We start from the raw sequence: 25281 nt of genomic DNA on the forward strand, positions 1-25281 counted from the left end.
ATATTGAACACCAGTGCACTGCTCGTTCAATCCTACTCCTTGTAGCAAAGTTAGCCAAAACCTCCCGTGGTACATTTTCTCCGGAGCAATCTGAGGTAATTGCAGGAATCACAGAAAATTGCAGGTAATAACAGTGGTCACATTTGCATAAAAGCTTTCCGATATTCACTGTGGGAGACTATTGTTTTTTTTTTGTCTCTCTCTGTGTGAACGTGCTCACCTCTGAACTACTACTCACCAGAATCCGTGGCACAGCTCACCTGCTTGCCTACACACAGTAATGGCTATAGCATAGCTATAGCATATCGTCCTAATGGAGCTAGTGATCTCAGACAGGCAGGTGGGACTCCCTGCTTGCATGTTCAAATCTACTGGTAATATACAGAACATAACACACCAGGAAACTGTGTCATATTGTTCTCAAACAAAGTACACACACACATTCTGAAGTAACAGGCCTTCAACTAAGAGAGCTTGTTGGAAACAGATTGCTTGTGATGTCAATATTCGTCTGTTTCCCAGGTTAGTGGAATTAAGCCTGAGACCTGACTGTGGCAAAGAGTCTACACATGCATGCATACACACAGACACAGAGGGAGATGGAGTGGCTATGAATAAGTTGGATGCTAAGGGTCGCTGTCATCCTCATGCTCCATCGCCGCCAGACTGACCCCTACTTCCCCTCGCCGACACGCCTCAACACACTCACTCACACATATTCTCACTCACTCACTCTCTCTCTCTCTCTCTCTGTCCTTCTCTCAACACATATCCAAGCTGCAGGCAAAGGTTAAATCTAGACTTGGTTTCCTCTATCGTAATCGCTCCTCTTTCACCACAGCTGCCAAACTAACCCTGATTCAAATGACCATCCTACCCATGCTAGATTACGGCGACGTAATTTATAGATAGGCAGGTAAAGGGGCTCTTGAGCAGCTAGAGGTTCTTTACCATTCGGCCATCAGATTTGCCACCAAAGCTCCTTATAAGATGCACCACTTCACTCTTTACTCCTCTGTAAACTGGTCATCTCTGTATACCCGTCGCAAGACTGGTTGATGATTATTTATAAAAACCCTCTTAGGCCTCACTCCCCCCTATCTGAGATATCTACTGCAACCCTCATCCTCCACATACAACACCCGTTCTGCCAGTCATATTTTGTTAAAGGTCCCCAAAGCACACACATCCCTGGGTCACTCCTCTTTTCAGTTCGCTGCAGCTAGCGGCTAGAACGAGCTGCAGAAAACACTAAAACTGGACAGTTTTATCTCTAAATTCAAAGACTCAATCATACACACTCTTACTGACACTTGTGACTGCTTCATGTGATGTGTTTTTTGTACAATTTTGTCCTTTGTGCTGTTGTCTTTGCCTAAAAATGTGTGTGCTTCCATGTTGTGCTGCTGCCATGTTGTGTAGTTGTTGTGTTGTTGTCTTAGTCTATGTAATGTTGTGGTGTCTCTTTTGTCATGATGTGTTTTGTCTAGGGCTGGGCGATATAGCAAAAACATAATATCACAGTATTATTATAATTTTCTGATGGTATGACACTATTTTATGTTTCTGCATTTCCTTCCCTGATTTGAGGTTATTTCCACGCTGCCATGTAGGGCTGCACAACAATCTAGGCCTTATTTTTTTATTGAACCTTTATTTAACTAGGCAAGCCAGTTATTAAGAACAAATTCCTATTCCTATTGACAATGATGGCCTACCTGGGAACAGTGGGTTAACTGCCTTGTCCAGGGGCAGAACGACAGATTTTTACCTTGTCAGCTCTGGGATTTGATCCAGCAACCGTTGGGTTACTGGCCCAACCCTCTACCTGCCGCCCCAAAACCAAAATGTTGCAATTGCAATTTGACTTGTGATTTAGAGCAAAACACTTTGGTGAACTGTTGGAATCATGGAAATAGAATGATTATTCTAATTCTATAGTTAGAATATAGTAGTGGGCATACAGTGTTTGACATGACAACAAATGAAAATGCCAAGGAGAAGTTATTGTGACACATAGGAACCCAAGTGTTTCCTATAGGACCCTATAATCTTTGGCTACATTCATGACGCATAAATCTTCGATTTAGAAGATACCGCTGCAAAAATCATGCAGATTTAGGTCTACATACCATCACTGGTATTATCAGGCTGGAAAGCTAGTTACGTTCTCTGACTCAGTACATTTATAAGCTAGCTAGCAATTAGCATTAGTGGTTAGATGTTTGCAGATGTAAGCAAAACGAAAACAAATAGTGTAATTATAGAACGCTAGTGGATTTATATCAAGAAAAATGTGAAAACAGCATCATTGTCATCAACATTGTTGCAAATGCTGTATTGACTATGCAGAGACTGAACATCCGTTTATTCTGGGCTACAGTCCAAACATTTAAAAGACAGCCTATCCCATCAGCCCGCATAATTAAGTGGACACTTCTGATGACGTATCATGACATCTGACGAGTATACACTTGTATGGCAAGGGAAGGCCAAGATGGCAGCTTGAACAGACACTTTTTTTACAGAGCTCCGCACCAAACTTCAGAAATATTGTGAAAAAAAACAAGTTTACGGTCATTACTATTACTGTTTTTATTTGTTCAAGATATAAAAACATTCCTGTGACTGGAATAAGAATTGGATAATTTATTTCTGCATGTCCATGCGAAGTCGTGACAAAAATAGAAAGGAAGAAGCTAGCTGTTCTATTGCTAATCAACAAGAGAGAATCGTGCTTATAGACAACTGCCATAACTACGCTTGCCCTATAGATAATATCATGCTTTCGAATGCTGTTAAAGATGACGAATTCCCCTCTTTACCGGTTACTCCGTGCAAACCTCCACCCTCCAAAAAACCCAACATGAACTCTGACATTGTGGCTACCCTCTATTTACTCATCAACTCCAGGTATGACGCCATTGAGAAAATGGTAGGCGTGAACACCATGGTTATCGAAGGCTTGAAAAAGACTGTGGAGTTTGCATATGGTGAAATCAAAGATGTGAAAACGAGAGTGGCAAAAGTTGAAAAAAGTGTGGAAAAGAATAACAATGTCTACCATAGACGTCTCACTGATCTGGAACAGTGAGAGGAAGGAGGAACTCTACGCATGTAGAGGTCTGTCATTTTTATCATAGGTACACTTCAACTGTGAGAGACGGAATATAAAACAAAAATCCAGAAAATCACATTGTATGATTTTTAAGTAATTAATTTGCATTTTATTGCATGACATAAGTATTTGATCACCTACCGACCAGTAAGAATTCCGGCTCTCACAGACCTGTTATTTTTTCTTTAATAAGCCCTCCTGTTCTCCATTCATTAGCTGTATTAACTGCACCTGTTTGAACTCGTTACCTGTATAAAAGACACCTGTCCACACATTCAATCAAACAGACTCCAACCTCTCCACAATGGCCAAGACCAGAGAGCTGTGTAAGGACATCAGGGTTAAAATTGTAGACCTGCACAAGGCTGGGATGGGCTACAGGACAATAGGCAAGCAGCTTGGTGAGAAGGCAACAACTGTTGGCGCAATTATTTGAAAATGGAAGAAGTTCAAGATGACGGTCAATCACCCTCGGTCTGGGGCTCCATGCAAGATCTCACCTCGTGGGGCATCAATGATCATGAGGAAGGTGAGGGATCAGCCCAGAACTACACAGCAGGACCTGGTCAATGACCTGAAGAGAGCTGGGACCACAGTCTCAAAGAAAACCATTAGTAACACACTACTCTGTCATGGATTAAAATCCTGCAGCGCACGCAAGGTCCCCCTGCTCAAGCCAGCGCATGTCCAGGCCTGTCTGAAGTTTGCCAGTGACCATCTGGATGATCCAGAGGAGGAATGGGAGAAGGTCATGTGGTCTGATGAGACAAAAATAGAGCTTTTTGGTCTAAACTCCACTCGCCGTGTTTGGAGGAAGAAGAAGGATGAGTACAACCCCAAGAACACCATCCCAACCGTGAATCATGGAGGTGGAAACATCATTCTTTGGGATACTTTTCTGTAAAGGTGCCATGTATCGCGAGATCTTGGCCAACAACCCCGTCCCTCAGTAAGAGCATTGAAGATGGGTCGTGGCTGGGTCTTCCAGCATGACCATGACCCGAAACACACAGCCAGGGCAACTAAGGAGTGGCTCCGTAAGAAGCATCTCAAGGTCTTGGAGTGGCCTAGCCAGTCTCCAGACCTGAACCCAATAGAAAATCTTTGGAGGGAGCTGAAAGTCCATATTGCCCAGCGACAGCAACCAAATATTAAGTTCTGCTTTTCTGATGTATCAAATACTTATGTCATGCAATAAAATGCAAATGAATTACTTAAAAATCATACAATGTGATTTTCTGGATTTTTGTCTCTCACAGTTGAAGTGTACCTATGATGAAAATTACAGACCTCTACATGCTTTGTAAGTAGGAAAACCTGCAAAATTGGCAGTGTATCAAATACTTGTTCTCCCCACTGTATATGTAAAAAATATATATATATTCTATTTTTTTATGATCAGTTTTCATATGCCCTTAACATATTATTTTGTATTTTATTTCTCAGAATAGTTCCTGATTACACTAAAGAGGGTTTTTAGTCTCTCTTGAACATCATTTTCTGTTGAGGTGAATTTCATAAGCTGGATAACATCTAGCTCAGAGTTTATGGAATAAGCTATTTTCACTTTAAATTGACTTAAATGGTGCAGATCTCGGTTCATTATCGCTTACGTTCACTGCTCCTACGTTTGACTCATCCTACTAGAGGTTATACTTTTATATAATCTTTGTTGTTTTGTCTTTGTCTATAGTTTCTCTTAATGCTAGGGGGTTACGAAACAATGTGAAGAACAAGGCCTTATGTTTATTTGCTAAACAATTTCAAACAGATTTCTGCTTTTTTCAAGAGTCTCACTCAGTTTCGGCTGATGCCAACTTCTGGAGGTCACAGTGGGGCAACGATATTTGGCTCTCCCATGGATCTGAACGCTCCACTGGTGTCACTACAATGAAAAATACCTTTGGTGGTAATATTCTACACTCGTAATGTGACCCCTTTGGTACCTTTATTTGTCTTGTGATCAGTTACAATGACATTACACTCATTACTGTAAACTTATATGGGTACAACACCAAACATGAGAATGATGAGTTTCTTGAATCTATAGAGAAACATATACATCATTGGTTATCTAAATTTCCAAATGTGTTATTATTGATAGGAGGGGACTTTAACATTACTATAGATAATTCAACTGATAGATGGCCCCCAGATAGGCCCAACCAATCAGAATTTGGGTTTAATACTTTTTATGGAAAAGTTTGATCTTACTGATATATGGAGAGAGACGTTTCCGGCCGACAGATCATTCACTTGGAGTAACAAAACAGGTTCCAGACAATCCAGAATAGATTTTTGGCTTATATCCAAATGTATTGATAGAGAGTGTGTTACTACAAATATTTGTACTACTCCCCTCACAGACCACAGGGCCATTTACATTGATATCAAAATATTTACCCCTGATACTAACCTTGGTAGAGCATCCTACTGGAAGCTAAATAGCTTGGTATTAAATCATTATATCGTTACATTTGAGGTTAAAGATCTGCTTTCACACTTTTGGGAAAGGGCTTGTGAAGAAAAATCTTATTGCAAGAACTGGGAGCTCTTTAAATTTGAGGTGTCCAAATACCTTGGAAAATATGGTAGTAATCTTGCTGAGGAGGAAAAGGTGATCATTAAGATAACTTCCCTTTCTCAGAGGTCCCCAGCCGCCCTCTCGGGGGAGGAGAAGATGGAACTGATTGAGTTACAAAATAAACTGGATAATATATATATAGATTAAAAGCAGAAGGAGCCTTTATTAGATCTAGGAAAAATAGATTGAGGAGGGAGAACAGAATTCATCCTATTTCTTTAGACTTGAGAAATTTACAAATAACTCTACAAATAACACTATCCATAAGTTAAACATTGATGGTGTTATTACAGATGACCAAAAATTATTTGCTAAATACTGTAGAAATGTTTACAGAAAATTGTATAGCTCTACGTACTGTCAGGAATCCACAGATATACAGTGCCCTGCGAAAGTATTCGGCCCCCTTGAACTTTGCGACCTTTTGCCACATTTCAGGCTTCAAACATAAAGATATAAAACTGTATTTTTTTGTGAAGAATCAACAACAAGTGGGACACAATCATGAAGTGGAACGACATTTATTGGATATTTCAAACCTTTTTAACAAATCAAAAACTGAAAAATTGGGCGTGCAAAATTATTCAGCCCCTTTACTTTCAGTGCAGCAAACTCTCTCCAGAAGTTCAGTGAGGATCTCTGAATGATCCAATGTTGACCTAAATGACTAATGATGATAAATACAATCCACCTGTGTGTAATCAAGTCTCCGTATAAATGCACCTGCACTGTGATAGTCTCAGAGGTGCAAAAATAATTAAAGAAGTCCTGGATGCAATCATTGATGGAAACACAGTCTGGCTTTATGAGGAACAGACATATTTCTAATAATATCAGACTAGTATTAGACATACTTGACTGCTCAGGCATAACAACCGAGGATAGCTTCCGGCACAGCCAGAAGAGGACTGGCCACCCCACATAGCCTGGTTCCTCTCTAGGTTTCTTCCTAGGTTTTGGCCTTTCTATGGAGTTTTTCCTAGCCACCGTGCTTCTACACCTGCATTGCTTGCTGTTTGGGGTTTTAGGCTGGGTTTCTGTACAGCACTTTGAGATATCAGCTGATGTACGAAGGGCTATATAAATACATTTGATTGATTGATTGATATTATTTGTTTGATTTTTATAATGCATTTGACACAGTAGAACATCAGTTCCTCTTCCAGTCCCTTGAGAGACTTGGCTTTGGGGATTTTTTTCTGTAAGTCTATTAAGACTCTCTATACAAATGGTAACAGCTCTATCAAATTGAAATGCGGCACCTCACCTAGATTTGAGTTAAAGAGGGGAATTAGGCAAGGTTGTCCTATCTCTGCATACCTGTTTTTATTAATCAACGAACTTCTTACAAATTCTTTAAATAATAGTCCTGTACAAGGTATTTCCATAGCTGGTAAAGAAATTATTATAAGCCAGCTGGTTGACGATACTACACTTTCTCTGAAAGACACTAACCAAATTCCCATATCGATCAATGTGATACAATCTTTTTCCAAACGTCTGGTCTATATCTTAACATTAATAAATCTGAACTCATGGCTGTCAAAGATTGTGTGACACCTTCATATTATGGTATTCCAGTAAAAGAAGAACTTACATTTTTAGGCATAACCATTACAAAGGATCAGAAGTCGAGAGGCTTACTAAATTTTAACCCTCTTATTAAAAAAACCCAGAAGAAGCTAAATCAATGGCTACAGAGGGACTTATCTTTAAAAGGAAGAGTCCTAATAACCAAGGCTGCAGATATCTCTAGACTAACATATGGTGCTCTATCTTTATATCTTGACGGTAAAATAAGCAAGGAGATAGACCAGATGCTTTTCAACTTTCTGTGGAGAAACCGTACCCGTTACATTAGGAAAACTGTTGTAATGAACACTTATGAGAATGGTGGGCTGAATTTTCTGGACTTTACTACCTTAAATAATACTTTTAAGATCAATTGGATAAAACAATTCCTAAGAAGACCCACTTCTATGTGGAATTTTATTCCTCATCTTGTCTTCTCAACTTTTGGTGACGTTAACTTCATGTTGGTTTGCAATTATAATATTGACAAAGTTCCAGTGAAACTATCTGCTTTTCATAGGCAGGTTTTCTTGTCATGGTCCTTAATTTATAAGCATTATTTTTCTCCACACAGATATTATATATGGAATAAGCAGGATATATTGTATAAAAAAACGTATTTGTTTTTAGAATATTGGTTTGGAAATAATATCCTATTGGTGAGCCAACTGGTAAATGCAAGAGTGTCTTTTACTTAGTTATAAGGAATTCTTATCACTTTACAAGGTCCCTGTAACACCTAAAGATTTTGCAATTGTTTTAGATGCCATTCCCTCAGGTGTTGCTTTATTATTCAGGAACGTGTCAAGACTTGACCCTCAGAGCCTACCTTCCATTAACCCTGTTGACTCATCAGTAGGAAAGATTTGTTTCTCTTTTGGTCCATTCAACAACAGAGCGATACGAACCTTGTTTCAGCAGGATGTTGTATCTATACCAGCAGGATGTTGTACCTTATGCCTTATTGGAATGAATTTATTGATAATATCTGTTGGGAAAAAGTTTGGATGTTGCCACACACATACAGTGGGGCAAAAAAAGTATTTAGTCAGTCACCAATTGTGCAAGTTCTCCCACTTAAAAAGATGAGAGAGGCCTGTAATTTTCATCATATGTACACTTCAACTATGACAGACGAAATGAGGGAAACAAATCCAGAAAATCATATTGTAGGATTTTTAATGAATTTATTTGCAAATTATGGTGGAAAATAAGTATTTAGTCACCTACAAACATGCAAGATTTCTGGCTCTCACAGAGCTGTAACTTCTTCTTTAAGAGGCTCCTCTGTCCTCCACTCGTTACCTGTATTAATGGCACCTGTTTGAACTTGTTATCAGTATAAAGACACCTGTCCACAACCTCAAACAGTCACACTCCAAACTCCACTATGGCCAAGACCAAAGAGCTGTCAAAGGACACCAGAAACACAATTGTAGACCTGCACCAGGCTGGGAAGACTGAATCTGCAATAGGTATGCAGCTTGGTTTGAAGAAATCAACTGTGGGAGCAATTATTAGGAAATGGAAGACATACAAGACCACTGATAATCTCCCTCGATCTGGGGCTCCACGCAAGATCTCACCCCGTGGGGTCAAAATCATCACAAGAACGGTGAGCAAAAATCCTAGTGAGGTCATAGTGAATGACCTGCAGAGAGCTGGGACCAAAGTAACAAAGCCTACCATCAGTAACACACTACGCCGCCAGGGACTCAAATCCTGCAGTGCCAGACGTGTCCCCCTGCTTAAGCCAGTACATGTCCAGGCCCGTCTGAAGTTTGCTAGAGAGCATTTGGATGATCCAGAAGAAGATTGGGAGAATGTCATATGGTCAGATGAAACCAAAATATTACTTTTTGGTAAAAACTCAACTCGTCGTGTTTGGAGGACAAAGAATGCTGAGTTGCATCCAAAGAACACCATACCTACTGTGAAGCATGGGGGTGGAAACATCATGCTTTGGGGCTGTTTTTTTGCAAAAGGACCAAGACGACTGATCCGTGTAAAGTAAAGAATGAATGGGACCATGTATCGTGAGATTTTGAGTGAAAACCTCCTTCCATCAGCAAGGGCATTGAAGATGAAATGCGGCTGAGTCTTTCAGCATGACAATGATCCCAAACACACCGCCCGGGCAACGAAGGAGTGGCTTCGTAAGAAGCATTTCAAGGTCCTGGAGTGGCCTAGCCAGTCTCCAGATCTCAACCCCATAGAAAATCTTTGGAGGGAGTTGAAAGTCCGTGTTGCCCAGCAACAGAGCCAAAACATCACTGCTCTAGAGGAGATCTGCATGGAGGAATGGGCCAAAATACCAGCAACAGTGTGTGAAAACCTTGTGAAGACTTACAGAAAACGTTTGACCTCTGTCATTGCCAACAAAGGGTAAATAACAAAGTATTGAGATAAACTTTTGTTATTGACCAAATACTTAATTTGCAAATAAATTCATTAAAAATCCTACAATGTGATTTTCTGGATTTTATTCTCATTTTGTCTGTCATAGTTGAAGTGTACCTATGATGAAAATTACAGGCCTCTCTCATCTTTTTAAGTGGGAGAACTTGCACAATTGGTGGCTGACTAAATAATTTTTTGTCCCACTGTACCTACTTGTTAACAAAATTAAGGAAGTTTCCTTTAAAAGTATTCATAAATATTATCCTGCCAACCATTATATGAAGAAGTTTAAGGAAAACATTAACTAAAATTGTTCCTTTTCTAATGACCACTAAGAAACAGTGTTGCATCTTGTTTGGCATTGTATTCATGTAAGAAAACTGTTGCAAGACAAGTAGATTTATAATTGAACACATTTATGAAGATCTTACACTATTGTGGAGAGATGTGCTGCTTGGATTCTTTACCTACGATAGAAATAAGCTGAAACATTTTTATGTAATTCATTTCATTATTCTTTTGGCCAAATTTCATATTCACAAATGTAAATTTACAAACAAAACACCACATTTTCTTATCTTACAAAAATAAATTGAACTGTATTTTAAGACAACTAAATACTCTACTAACAAAAAAGCTGTTAGATTAATAAGTGTATGGTCCTTGTGTATTGTGATATTGTACCCCCTTGCCCAATTGTCCTTTTGTATATTATTTCTATATACTTGTGTTCCCACATGTACTTCCTGTATTGATTTGTTGTTAATAAAAATAAATAAATAAAAAATACACTTGCATGGCAAGGGTCGAGGGAGGGAGGAAGGAACGATTTTTAAATGGATCGCCCATGACCGGAAATTTGTCACTATTTCATCCCAAGATGATTGTGTTTTCAGCTGCCGGTAGCTTGTGGGTGGTTTATATGCGCTACAGTCAATTATGATTGCATGTCTACTTACATTAAATATATAATTATTAATATATGCCTACTGTACGATAGCTAGCAAATCAATGAGCTAAATAACATTCAAAATCCTGCGAAAATGTTTTATTTCTACAATTTCCAAAAGCTAACCAAACAAAAATGTCATTACTTTTACGAGATGTGTTTGTGCCGTCGTGTATTAGTAGCACAATTTCTAACTTATTTACATTTATTTTTACTTACACTTGTATGTTCACTCCATATTGACGTTGAGGTTATAATTTTTGGCTGACTTTTCTTAGCGGATGTACAATCATCACGAATTGCATTATGGGGAGTTTCAGGCCCCGGAGTGAACATAATTGTACACTCGCCAACTCGACTAAAAACGAGGGCTGAGGGGCTTACGTTGCAAACTACCCTTGCTTGGCTAATCATTTGGACCTCCCTCAAAAATGGTGATGGGGATTCCCCCAAGGGCATAAGATGAGGGTAAGTGGACGAGGGTGTGTCTTTTATGAGTTTGAACCGCAGCCCTTGTCGAGGAGGAACAACAAATGTGCTCCTTGAGTGACAGAGGGTGTGGCTAGGTCTGTGTGGAAAGCGGCATGGGGGGAGATAGGGAGAGTGAGTGAGAGAGAGAGAGTGCGGAGAGAGATGACTGAAGTAGCGAAGTACTCATCGCTTTTGATTGGCTCCTTGGTATACAATGAAGGTTTAGAAAAGGCTGAGCCTCCACTCAAAGAGAAATGGATGCCCTTCATACGTGTACTGATCAGAGCAGTTTGTCTGAACGTCCCTTAATGTCAACACACAAACACACACACACACAGCTGAGGGCTGGGTCACAGCAGTTCATTCACATCCGTGGATTTGTAAAAAGGTATTATCAACAGCCTTGTGTGTGTGTGTGTGTAACTCCTGTCTTATTCATTACCATTGATCGCATCAGCGAGCTGTGCCTTGACTTGACGTTTTGATCTAATAATATGACTGGGGCTGAAGGAGGTGAATATGCTGGGCACAGCTAACCACAACACACTAGGACAAAGGCACACACACATATACACACTGTATGCCCATCAGTTTGAGATTAATATGCCCTGACAGCGCTCAGAGTTCTCAAAAAGAACACACGGACCAAAAAAAGGTGTGTGTGTGTTTCCCAGTGGACCTTTCATTCCCTGTGTCTCCCTCCCAGGTCACTTCAAGCCTCTCCCCGCTCTCATTGATGTGAAAATGCTACTACAGACACAGGAATATCAATTAACATATGTACGTGTGTCGCTAGGTGGTTTGTGTGTGCGTTTGCGTTCCTGTGCGTTTCATTGTCTTTTGATTCATTCCAGTTCTGTTCTGTCCTGCTGAGCCCTGCTGCAGCCCCACTCACACCCCCACTGCGCAGATCAAAGCCACACTGGGCCCTTTATACACATATAATATTTAAATTGGCCGAGCTTGTTTATTGTGCTGGCTGGGCTTGGCTTAGCTTAGGCAACAGCTCACTGAGCTGAGGACAGACTGTGTTTCGAGTGAGGCAGGGTAGAGCGACATGGGTGGGTGGTGTAACACACACCCCCCCCTTACAATGTCGTCTTCATCATCACCATCATCCTCTAAGGCAGCAGGGCTGGTGATTGAATCGGGTATCTAGAATGTAGGCTATTGAAGCACATACAGAAGACTTATAGAAACTAGTCTACAATCATCCCCCCTCCATACGTTCAACCACTAAGGTCACACCGGAGCGCTATTGACAACTAGAGAAAGGGAATATGAACCTCTAGCATGCCTTGTCAATCACTCACTGGCACAGCTGCAACCTGTCTGAAGCAGTTTATTTAAAAAAAAGCCTAGTTCTCCACTAATCTGGAAAACCTTGCCTGATTGCTCTAAACTAGTGGTCCCAAACTTTTTATAGTTCCGTACTCCTTCAAACATTCAACCTCCAGCTGCATACCCCCTCTAGCACCAGGGCCAGCGCACTCTCTCAAATGTTGTTTTTTTCCCATCATTGTAAGCCTGCCACACACACACACTATAGAATACATTTATTAAACAAAGAATGAGTGTGAGTTTTTGTCACAACCCGGCTCGTGGGAAGTGACAGAGCTCTTATAGGACCAGGGCACAAATAATAATATAATAATAATCAATAACTTTGCTATTTAACCATCTTAAATATAATACCTTATTTGTTCATCAAAAATTGTGAATAACTCACCACAGGTTAATGAGAAGGATGTGCTTGAACAGATGCACATAACTCTGCAATGTTGGGTTGTATTGGAGAGAGTCTCAGTCTTAAATAATTTTCCACACACAGTCTGTGCCTGTATTTAGTTTTCATGCTAGTGAGGGCTGATAATCCACTCTCACATAGGTACGTGGTTGCAAGGTACGTGTTTGATTAAATTATATTTTCACAGAATCGCTTGTTGCAATTTCAATGAGGCTCTCCTGTTCAGATATTGGTAAGTGGACTGGAGGCAGGGCATGAAAGGGATAACGAATCCAGTTGTTTGTGTCATCCGTTTTGGGAAAGTACCTGCGTAATTGCGCACCCGACTCACTCAGGTGCTTCGCTATATCACATTTGACATTGAGTTCATTTGCACACACAAAATCATACAATGATGGAAAGACCTGTGTTGTCCTTGTTAATGTAGACAGAGAAGAGCTCCAATTTCGTAATCATAGCCTCAATTCTGTCCCGCACATTGAATATAGTTGCGGAGAGACCCTGTAATCCTGGGTTCAGACATTCAGGCGAGAAAAAACATCACCCTGATAGGCCAGTCGTGTGAGAAACTCTTTATCATGCAAGCGGTCAGACAAGTGAAAATTATGGTCAGTAAAGAAAACTTTACGCACGCATCAATACTTTGCCCCTTGACAACCAGCGCACTTCTGTATGTTGTAAAAGCGTTACATGGTTGCTGCCCATATCATTGCATAGTTCAGAAAATACACGGGAGTTCAGGAGCCTTCCTTTAACAAAGTTAACCATTTTCACTGTGGTGTCCAAAACATATTTCAAGCTGTCAGGCATTCCCTTGGCAGCAAGAGCCTCTCGGTGGATGCTGCAGTGTACCCAAGTGACGTCGGGAGCAACTGCTTGCACTCGCGTTACTACTCCACTATGTCTTCCTGACATGGCTTTTGCGCCATCAGTACAGATACCAACACATCTTGACCAACAAAGTCCATTTGATGTCACGAAGCTGCCCAGAACTTTAAAAATATCCTCTCCTGTTGTCCTGGTTTCCAGTGGTTTGCAGAAGAGGATGTCTTCCTTAATTGATCCCCCAAAAACGTATCGGACATATACCAGGAGCTGTGCCAGGCCCGCCACGTATGTTGACTCCTCCAGCTGTAACGCATAGAATTCACTGGCTTGTATGCGAAGCAGTAATTGCTTCAAAACATCTCCTGCCATGTCACTGATGCGTTGTGAAACAGCGTTGTTTGATGAGGTCATTGTCTGTATAGTTTTTTGGGGCCTTTTCCCCCAGCATTGTCCCAGCCATATCCGCCGCAGCAGGAAGTATTAAGCCCTCCACAATAGTATGGGGCTTGCCTGTCCTAGCCACTCGGTAGCTCACCATATAAGACGCTTCTAGCCCCTTCTTATTAATGTTATCTGTTGCTTTTATACTTGTCTTACTACTCGAAAGTCGTCTTTATTCTCGCTCAAAAAACTCCCGTGGCTTATTTTTCAAATTGTCATGTTTTGTTTCTAAATGTCTGCCCAGGAGTGACGTTTTCATCGAGTTGTGAGATAGTACTTTTGTACATATAACACACTGTGGCTGAGGAAAGGCACTACTCCCAATATAAGTGAACCCCAAATCAATGTAGTTCTCATCATATTTGCGTATCTTTTCGATGGTTCAACGTCCCTGTCTGTTCGGTGCTTTCCCGGGTAAGGGGGCAGTAGCTCTTCGGATGCATCAGATTCACAACTGTCAGTGTCCATACTAGCTGGGCTTACAACAAATGTAGAATTACCCCAGACAATTTGCCCACTTGCAATTTTATCGGCTTCTAATTCATTTTATCGTCCAAAAGCCTGCAATTACCTGCTAAGGGAAACTTTGGTGTGTGTGTGTCTGTGCTTGCATTCCGTGTGTGTGCATCTGCTTGTGTCAGATGCTGCATCAGCCCCTAGCAAAGTGTCCAGTCTCTCATCCCCGCCCTTGGCTCCTCTTTCGCACTATCAGAGATTTAACCCAGAGAGAGAACTCGCCTCAATCACTTTACTGCCCTGAACCGCCCGGCTAACCACCAAAGCCCCTGTAGCCATGACAACGCTTAGATGGAATCCTTTTGGCTTTTACTCATTGGCTTGTCTCAGTCAGTCATTGTAGAGTGTGGAGGGAGAGGAAGCTGAGATAAGGAAGGACTCAATTATATGTGTCTGTAAATGCCCACCTGTCGTCTCCCTTTAAAAAAAAATAATTTAACTAGGGAAGTCAGTTAGGAACAAATTCTTATTTACAATGACGGCCTACCTGGGAACAGTGGGTTGACTGCCCTTGTTCAGGGGCAGAACGACAGATTTTTACCTTGTCAGCTCGGGGATTCGAGCCAGCAACCTTTCGGTTACTGGCCCAACGCTCTAACCACTAGGCTACCTGCTGCCCCCATGTGTGAATGCAATAAATATATAATATCCTCTGTTACATTGGAGTGGAGAATGTAGGGGGAAAGTAGAGGGCTGCAATTTATGTTGTCCCCCTTTCTGTAGAGATCTCTTTTTTTCCTCGTTTCTGCAAGTCGATTTGGCCTACCTCTCCCTCTCTGAAGTGTCTCCCCTCTGAGTCTTTATGAAGAGGGATGATTTCAGCATCGTATTATAAGATTATTGCTCCTGAAAGAGTCCCTGAGCCCCTCTTCCTCTCTCTAGCATTTTCTGTCTCCTTTCTTCCCCTGCTCTCTCTCTCTCTCTCTCTCGCTCTCTGTCTCCCCCCGTCTCTCTCTCCCCCCTCTCTCTCTGTCTCTTCCCCCTCTCCCTCCCCCTCTCTCTCTCTCTCTCGCTCTTCCTCTCACTCTCTCTTCCTCTTACTCTCTCTTCCTCTCACTCTCTCTTCCTCTCACTCTCTCTTCCTCTCACTCTCTCTTCCTCTCACTCTCTCACCCCCTCTCTCTGTATCTCTAAAGCTTAGCGAGGGTCTACTTCAGCAGAAAGTGTTGTTGTTATCTCATGCTGCTCTTCATAGGCTACTGGGGTACCATAACAAACAGCACACGACGATGGGATGAAGGGGTCGGAAAACAATGGGCTCACTCCAAAGACGTTGATATTCTTGCAAAGGGGTTTAGACCCAAAACAGACACTTACTTTTGCAGCACACAACCTTCTACGACAGCTAGCTAACGTTTGCGATTTAACACAAAACAAGCGGAATGTGTCAGCTTGTGTTAACGTTCACAAACTAGCCATTTCCCTTGCTGAACGTACTTCTGGTAAATAGAAGTGTGCCGTCCAAAATATCTCTAGTCACCGGGTTCTATAAAGGAAGATAGTGTTTACCTTCTGCCCTTTTTTACCGAGTCACGTTGACCTCTTTCTTCCTGGGATCAATACCTATTACAATGAATGTCTCATTAAATAACACGGGGAACATATCTCAGGCAGAACCCAGGACACACTCTGGAAGTAATTCATTTAGCAGGAAGCTTTCTGAAAATGTTGCTTAGTAACCAGCCAACTGAGACTGGTTCATTTTAAAGCTTTTTAATGAACGTTAGCTATTATCTTTGCTAGTCGTCATAGCTTCTGTTATGTGGCTGGTATGATTGGGGTTTAGATTCCTTGCTAAGTGACACAGTCAGTAATGGTGTCTTCACCTCCACATTGTGTAATTCCCTTATGGTTGACACTAATGGATTACTGATGATCATGATCATGATAGCGATGAAGGCAATTGAGATGATGATTGTGAAGCTTCTTGAAACCCTTGCCAACACCCCTTCTTCAGGCCATACTTGGACCATTCCAAGTCCTTCTAAATCTAATAACATTGGGACAGAGCTTGTAATGTAACACCGGGTTTCTTCTTGTGATGGACAGAACCTGCACCCACCTTCCATCACCTCTGATCCCAGGATCAGGCCCTTTCCCCTGGGCTCGACCTCTAAAGGCCCCACTGCCAAGCTGTCGCATGAAAGCAGCTTACTCCAGGCTTGGTGGTTGTCAAAGCTGGAGAAATGAATACAGTGTGGTTCCTGCTCCCTGTTAGCAGATAGAAAAAGAGAGGTTTAAAAACACACTTCTCTAAAACTGTTTCCACCCTCTATCAGCCGTAAACAAAGACCAGAATGAAAACATTGAACGTTGTATTTTACAAATGTGAATCCATCACAGCGGTTGGAAACAGAGATCGAGGAGTGTGGCTTTAGTTAACCCCCTAGGATCAGTGTTTGGAGTGACCAACGACACTCTGTTGATTCATGCTTGATCACACTGCTTTGCTTCATCTTGGCCATGTCGCAGTTGTAAATGAGAACTTGGTCTCAACTAGCCTACCTGGTTAAATAAAGGTTATATAAAATGCTTCATCCAACTCTATCTGTGTGTAGGTAGAGGAGGTGGTGGATGTGGGGACGTTTGCTGAAGAGGACATCCACATCCCTAGCATCTACATCCACAGGATCATCAAGGGAGGCAGCTACGAGAAGAGGATAGAGGTGGGCCTCCAGACATCTCAGTGGATTCATACGGGGTTGCAAAATTCTCATTATTTTCTATGAATTACAGACTTCCTGTTATCTTTTGGACTAAGTTGATGTGCAATCAAGTCCTCTACCCTGTTCTAGTACCATGAGGAATCAAATGAGTGGCAGTATTACTGTTTAAAAAGAGTTGCAAAAGTTCCAGTAACTTTCCCAAAATTCCCAGGTTTTCCAGAAATCTCTGTTGGAAGATTCCCGAAACTAGGAGGGAATAAGCAGGAAATCTGAAAACCTCCAACCAGGATTTCTGGAAAACCTGGGAATTTGGGGGAAAATTTGTTTCCACCCACAGTGATCTATAATTCATCACTCCTAAACCTTTCATAGTCCAATATGGAAGTGTGGGTAATCAATTGGTACTAAGCCGAAATGACTGAATTGTCTCTCTCTCCACTCTTCAGAGGCGTACAGTGCAGAAGGCCCAAGCAGAGAAGCCAAAACCAAAGAAGGACTCTGACATCGTACGAGAGAGGATCATTCGCCGGGCAGCTCTGGAGTTTGAGGATGGGATGTATGGTATCCTTGAACATGAAATGGGAGTTGACTGAACAAATCATCATTGACCTCTCACCAAAAGGTGGATTAATAGTAAAAGTGTTTAAATGTACTACTATATTGGTGCTGCTCAATGTACAGTTGAAGTCGGAAGTTACTGACAAATTACTGACATTTAATCCTAGTAAAAATTCCCTATCTTAGGTCAGTTAGGATCACCACTTTATTTTAAGAATGTGAAATGTCAGAATATTAGTAGACAGAATGATTTTCTTCAGCTTTTATTTTTTTCATCACATTCCCAGTGTGTCAGGAGTTTACATGCTACCAAATACTAATTGAGTGTATTGCCTTTAAATTGTTTAACTTGGGTCAAACGTTTTGGGTAGCCTTCCACAAGCTTCCCACTATAAGTTGGGTGAATTTTGACCCATTCCTCCTGACAGAGCTGTATAACTGAGTCAGGTTTGTAAGGCCTCTTTGCTCGCACATGATTTTTCAGTTCTGCCCACACATTTTCTATAGGATTGAGGTCAGGGCTTGATGCCATCTATTTTGTGAAGTGCACCAGTCCCTCCCGCAGCAAAGCACCCCCACAACATGATGCTGCCACCCCCGTGCTTCATAGTTGGGATGGTGTTTTTCGGCTTGCAAGCCTCCCCCATTTTCCCTCCAAACATAACGATGGTCATTATGGCCAAACAGTTCTATTTTTGTTTCATCAGACCAGAGGACATTTCTCCAAAAAGTATGATCTTTTTCCCCATGTGCAATTGCAAACCGTAGTCTGGCTTTTTTTATGGCGGTTTTGGAGCAGTGGCTTCTTCCTTGCTGAGCGGCCTTTCAGGTTTTGAAGATATAGGACTCGTTTTACTGTGTATATAGATACTTTTGTACCTGTTTCCTCCAGCATCTTCACAAGGTCCTTTGCTGTTGTTTTGGGATTGATTTGTACTTACCGCACCAAAGTATGTTCATCTCTAGGAGACAGAATGTGTCTCCTTCCTGAGCGGTTTGACGGCTGCGTGGTCCCATGGTGTTTATACTTGCGTACTATTGTTTGTACAGATGATCGTGGTACCTTCAGGCGTTTGGAAATTGCTCCCAATGATGAACCAGATGTGTGGATGTCTACAATTTTTTTCTGAAGTCTTGGCAGATTTCTTTAGATTTTCCCTTGATATCAAGCAAAGAGGCACTGAGTTTGAATGTAGGCCTTGAAATACATCCACAGGTACACCTCCAATTGACTCAAAGTATGTCAATTAAGCCTATCAGAAGCTTCTAAAGCCATGACATCATTTTCTGGAATTTCCAAGCTGTTTAAAGGCACAGTCAACTTAGTGTATGTAAACTTCTGACCCACTGGAATTGTGATACAGTGAATTATAAGTGAAATAATCTCTGTAAACAATTGTTGGGAAAATGACTTGTGTCATGCACAAAGTAGATGTCCTAACCGACTTGCCAAACTATAGTTTTAACAAGAAATTTGTGGAGTGGTTGAAAAACAAGTTTTAATGACTCCAACCTAAGTGTATGTAAACTTCCGACTTCAACTGTGCATAGACATGGAATCACTGATCATTTTAATAATGGAACACTAGTCACTTTAATAGTGTTTAAATGCTGCTTTACTCATTTCATATGTATTCTACTGTATTTTAGTCAATGCCACTCCTACATTGCTCATCCTAATATTTATATATTTCTTAATTCCATTCTTTATCTTTTAGATTTGTGTGAATTGTTAAACACTACTCAACTGTTGGAGCTAGGAACACAAGCATTTCGCTACACCCGCAATAACATCTGCTAAATATGTGTATGTGACCAATACAATTTGATTTGAAATTGGGAAAGTTCATTATCCTTGACAAACCTATCCCATCAGTTTTTGGCATCGGTAGTGCAGAATCAGATGAGATCAGGGTACTAGTATGTCTTTCATTTATTCAGTGTGTGTTCTTTAACGTTAACCCCTGTCAGCTAACCTGGGCATTGGCATCCCCATGCTGGCCAGCAACTTCATCCAACCTGACATAACTGTCCACCTGCAAAGCGAGAACGGCATCCTGGGATTGGTAAAACGCTCATATAAACCCCCCTCACTGTAAAACCATACTAACATGGTTTGACAACAGGTGTTGGGACTGACGTTCTGAAACGTGCCGGATTCTTAACCCAACATTGTGGTGATTGCGACCATCTGCCTTCTTTTTCCTCCATCCATTATTTGTACACACAGCTGTGGGCTGTGTTAACAAAGACTGTAGCTCCACCAAGCCTTTCACATCAATTCTGTTGTCAGAGAAACTTCCGCAGAAATATGCCAAGGCCTCATTTGTGAGAATGTTTCCCCAATTATGAATGTCAGGTAAAGAGATATGATGTCAGAAGCTCTCTTCCTCCTCCTCCTTTTATAGTGCTGTAAAGAAACAAGGACTGTTCCTTTGTTGAAGGGAGAGAAAATATGTGTGTGTGGTTATGGTGCTTAGAGACCGGATGTGTGTCATTGTGTGATGAATGTGTGTGTTCTGTGTAGGGCCCCTACCCCACAGAAGACGAAGTGGATGCTGACCTCATTAACGCTGGTAAGTGATTTTTGCCTCACACACACACACGAACCGAAACAAACTATCTCGTTTATGAGAGATGTTGACATTTCCCCCTGTGTTTGTGCAGGTAAAGAAACGGTGACTGTGCTTCCAGGAGCTTCCTACTTCTCCAGTGACGAATCGTTTGCCATGATCAGAGGGTAATGGCAGTATAACTGATTTATTGCTGTTTGAAGTCATCGAGACAGAGGGCTCTGTGTTTTTGTTTGTGCGTTGTAGTCAAACTCTAGGGGGCTAGGTTAGGGCTGAATGATCGGGTAACTGTTTAGGCTAAGGGTGATCAGGAGAGGGAAAGTGTAGGGATGAGGGGGCAGGAAGTTTGTGTTGTGTGGGTGGGTGGGTGAGCGGGCGCATGTTGGGGTTGTCTCTAAAAGTAGTGGTTGTCTGACCATTATTGACAAGATGTGGATGCCATGAAGCATAATGACCCTTTGTGAGACACATGAAGTCCTATTGAATATGGAATCGGAGACTCACTGATCAGGATATTGACACTGAGAAAGACACTAGGATTAGCTTGGACAGTGCAGCTTCAAAAACATCCTGTTTTTTGTCGAGACCTTGGGATGATATACACAACATGGCCAAAAGTAGGTGGACACGCCTTCAAATTAGTGGATTTGGCTATTTCAGCCACACCCATTGTTGACAGGTATATAAAATTGACCACACAGCCATGCAATCTCCATAGACAAACGCTGGCACCGTCATAGGATGCCACCTTTACAAATGTATGCCCTGCTAGAGTTGCCCCGGTCAACTGTAAGTGCTGTTATTGTGAAGTAGAAATGTCTAGGAGCAACAACGGCTCAGCCGCAAAGTGGTAGGCCACACAAGCTCACAGAACGGGACCGCGTGCTGAAGCGTGTAGTGCGTAAACATCTTTCTTCGGTAGCAACACTCACTACCGAGTTCCAACCTGCCTTTGGAAGCAACGTCAGCAACGAACAGTTGGAGCTGACGTCGGGAGCTTCATGAAAGGGGTTTCTGATGGCTGAGCAGCCACACACAAGCCTAAGATCATCATGCGCAATGCCAAGCGTTGGCTGGAGTGGAGGAGTGGAAATGTGTTCTCTGGAGTAATGAATCACGCTTCACCATCTTCCATTCCAACAGACAAATCTGGGTTTGGCGGGAGAATGTTACCTGCCCCAATGCATAGTGCCAATTGTAAAGTTTGGTGGAGGAGAAATAATGGTCCGGGACTGTTTTTTGTGGTTCGAGCTAGGCCCCTTGTTCCAGTGAAGGGAAGTCTTAATACAATGCCATTCTAGATAAGAAGGCCCTTTCCTGTTTCAGCATGACAACGCCCCCGTGCACGAAGTGAGATCCATACAGAAATGGTTTGTCGAGATCGGTGTGGAAGAACTTGACTGGCCTGCACAGATCCCTGACCTTAACCCCATCAAACACCTTTGGGATGAATTGGAAAGCTGACTGCGAGCCAGGCCTAATCGCCCAACATCAGTGCCCAACCTCACTAATGCTCTGAATGGCTGAATGGAAGCAAGTCCCCGCAGCAATGTTCCAACATCTAGTGGAAGGCCTTGCCAGATGAGTGGAGGCTGTTCTAGCAGCAAAGGGGGACCAACTCCATATTAATGCCCATGATTTTGGAATGAGATGTTCGACGAGCAGGTGTCCACATACCTTTGGTCATATAGTGTATATTAGATAAATAGATGTCGGCTGAGCTCAACAAAACTGCCATGAAACCATGAAATGCTGCTTAACCACCATGGCCAAGCCCTGATTTGTAAGCCTTGTATATTAGCTGTTAGCTATTGTTGACCATGCACCTCGGCAAAAGCGATGGCGATAATTCCCGGGTTGATATTGATTTCTGGATCAGCTGAGACTCGGCCCACCCACCCTATAGAAGTAGATCTGTTTGTCCACCCGTGGAAATCCAATAAGACTCATAAATACAGAGGGCTAATGGCCAATGTGCCAGAGACCGCACAAAGACATGGCTCATACACACACACAGACACACACATGCTGGTTATAGTGAGTCATATCACTGCAGTGTCTATGCTCTGATTTTACAGGGTATCTGGCTGTGTGTGCCCTTCCCTCCCACTGACTCACTAACGCACACACACAAACAGAGAGAGAGAGACGCATACGCACTGTCCCTCTTAGATCTGAGCATGGTGCCACTGGTGTCAAAAGTTGATCCGGTGAAGGTGACGTAAACAGTTTTGGGTGGGTTTCGGCAGAGATTTCTGAAACGCATGACATTGGCCTGTCGTTGTGTGTGTAGCTCAGGTCTCTCTCTCCCTGTGGCACAATGTATCCTTGTCTTGTCTCAGAGGTGAGGTGAAGGCGAGGGAACATGGCTATTCTAATTGGCTGCCACCTGTCTGATTACACCAGCTGTCCTATTACCAGAGTTACAAATTGAAACCATCCTCCTCCTCACCCTCCCACACAGAGTTAATTAGAATGTCTTCATAGTTTAATAGCACATGTTTAATCATGTGGAACAACCCAACATCATTCTCTCTATAACTCAGAACACAGTTGATGTTTCTTATGCCTTCGACGAGGTATCAAACCCTCCTTCTGTCTCTATTTGCCACGTTTACCTTGTTGGTGATTGATGGACTGATTGGGTTAGTTAATTGATGTATAGATTGATTGATACGGTGATTGTTTGTCTACTCTGCAGTGGTCACATCAACTTGACGATGCTGGGAGCCATGCAGGTTTCTAAGATGGGAGACCTGGCCAACTGGATGATCCCGGTAAGAACATCACCATAGTTACAATCAGTGTTTCCCCTAGCATGGCTTTAGCAGGATGGGCCCCCCTGCCTCTCTCTGTTATCCTGTCTACAAATGGTTATTCTCTATCCTTGTCAATTATTATTATTATTATTGAACTTATGGTTGTTTACTACCCTGAATGTGGCTCCAGAGGCATATCCACCCCACTTAAGAAGAAGCTGGCATACTTTACTGTGTGGTACACGGTCATGGTTCATCTTCTATTGCTGCACAGAGCTACAGCACAGGGAGAGACTTGACTAACACAACACAACAAAAGATTGTATTTCTTCACTGCATTTTCGTTTTTTTTGTCTTTCTGACATGGACTGCACACTCCCTCTCTCCACTGCACCCCTCTGTGTGTCGTTACGTTGTAGACAAACATGTACAGTTTACCAAACCAGCGTGCCTCTGGCTCTGCCCCTGCTCATTGGTCTGCCATTATGACCTGTATTATAATTTCTGACCTATGGGGAGCGGTAATGGAGTGAATGTGTGGTAGGTCAGTTATTACCTGAGGCTGTAGCCACTTCCAGCCCCTCAGCCAACCAGATCAAGCAGCGGCGTGAGGGCAGAGACTACAGAGGCTTAATGGAGGTTAGCCACTAGAATCACTGCTCCTAATACAGGGCAGCCTAGCAACACCACCCACAGAGCTACTGAAAGCTGGAGAGGCTGACAGCAGGAACATGCTCAACGCAAATACTGTACATCTAGTATTTATTTGTATTACGCTCAACGCAAATACTGTACGTCTAGTATTTATTTGTATTACGCTCAACGCAAATACTGTACGTCTAGTATTTATTTGTATTACGCTCAACGCAAATACTGTACGTCTAGTATTTATTTGTATATTGTATATTGTATATTTATTTGTTATTTGGCTTATTGACATCATTTGAGTAAATTGGAGGTGTACCTGTGGATTATCTTGGCCAGGTCGCAGTTGTAAATGAGAACTTGTTCTCAACTGGCCTACCTGGTTAAATAAAGGTGAAATAAAAAAAATACATCTATTTCAAGGCCTACATTCAAACTCAGTGGCTCCTTGCTTAACATCATGGGAAAATCAAAAGAAATCAGCCAAGACCTCAGAAAAACAATTGTAGACGCCCACAAGTCTGGTTCATCCTTGGGAGCAATTTGCGAACGCCTGAAGGTACCACGTTCATCTGTACAAACAATAGTACGGAAGTATAAACACCATGGGACCACGCAGCCGTCATACCGCTCAGGAAGGAGACACGTTCTGTCTCATAGAGATGAACGTACTTTGTTGCGAAAAGTGCAAATCAATCCCAGAACAACAGCAAAGGACCTTGTGAAGATGCTGGAGGAAACAGGTACAAAAGTATCTATATCCACAGTAAAACAAGTCCTATATTGACATAACCTGAAAGGCCGCTCAGCAAGGAAGAAGCCACTGCTCCAAAACCGCCATAAAAAAAGCCAGACTACGGTTTGCAATTGCACATGGGGACAAAGATCGTACCTTTTGGAGAAATGTCCTCTGGTCTGATGAAACAAAAATAGAACTGTTTGGCCATAATGACCATCGTTATGTTTGGAGGAAAAAGGGGGAGGCTTGCAAGCCGAAGAACACCATCCCAACCGGGAAGCACGGGGGGTGGCAGCATCATGTTGTGGGGGTGTTTTGCTGCAGGAGGGACTGGTGCACTTCACAAAATAGATGGCATCATGAGGGAGGAAAATTACGTGCATATATTGAAGCAACATCTCAAGACATAAGTCAGGAAGTTAAAGCTTGGTTGCAAATGGGTCTTCCAAATGGACAATGACCCCAAGCATTATTCTAAAGTTGTGGCAAATGGCTTAAGTACAACAAAGTCAAGGTATTGGAGTGGCCATCACAAAGCCCTGACCTCAATCCTAAAGAACATTTGTGGACAGAACTGAAAAAGCATGTGCGAGCAAAGAGGCCTACAAACATGACTCAGTTACACCAGCTCTGTCATGAGGAATGGGCCAAAATTCACCCAATTTATTGTGGGAAGCTTGTGGAAGGCTACCTAAAACGTTTGACCCAAATTAAC

At 42.1% G+C, this 25281-nt stretch overlaps 1 protein-coding gene across 2 annotated transcripts in view; it reads left to right on the forward strand.

The window, feature by feature from the left end:
* Positions 1 to 25281, forward strand: part of oxct1a (3-oxoacid CoA transferase 1a) — a 106670-nt gene that overhangs the window by 41252 nt on the left and 40137 nt on the right. For both annotated transcript variants that reach the window (XM_021606527.2, XM_021606528.2), the window contains exons 8-13: positions 17185 to 17292; positions 17739 to 17853; positions 19822 to 19916; positions 20378 to 20426; positions 20518 to 20590; positions 23125 to 23200. In XM_021606527.2, the coding sequence (XP_021462202.1) occupies positions 17185 to 17292; positions 17739 to 17853; positions 19822 to 19916; positions 20378 to 20426; positions 20518 to 20590; positions 23125 to 23200 (516 nt within the window). The remainder of the gene's footprint in view (positions 1 to 17184; positions 17293 to 17738; positions 17854 to 19821; positions 19917 to 20377; positions 20427 to 20517; positions 20591 to 23124; positions 23201 to 25281) is intronic.

Source organism: Oncorhynchus mykiss, chromosome 6 (genome assembly GCF_013265735.2).
Source record: "Oncorhynchus mykiss isolate Arlee chromosome 6, USDA_OmykA_1.1, whole genome shotgun sequence".
NCBI classification, from domain to species: Eukaryota; Metazoa; Chordata; class Actinopteri; order Salmoniformes; family Salmonidae; genus Oncorhynchus; species Oncorhynchus mykiss.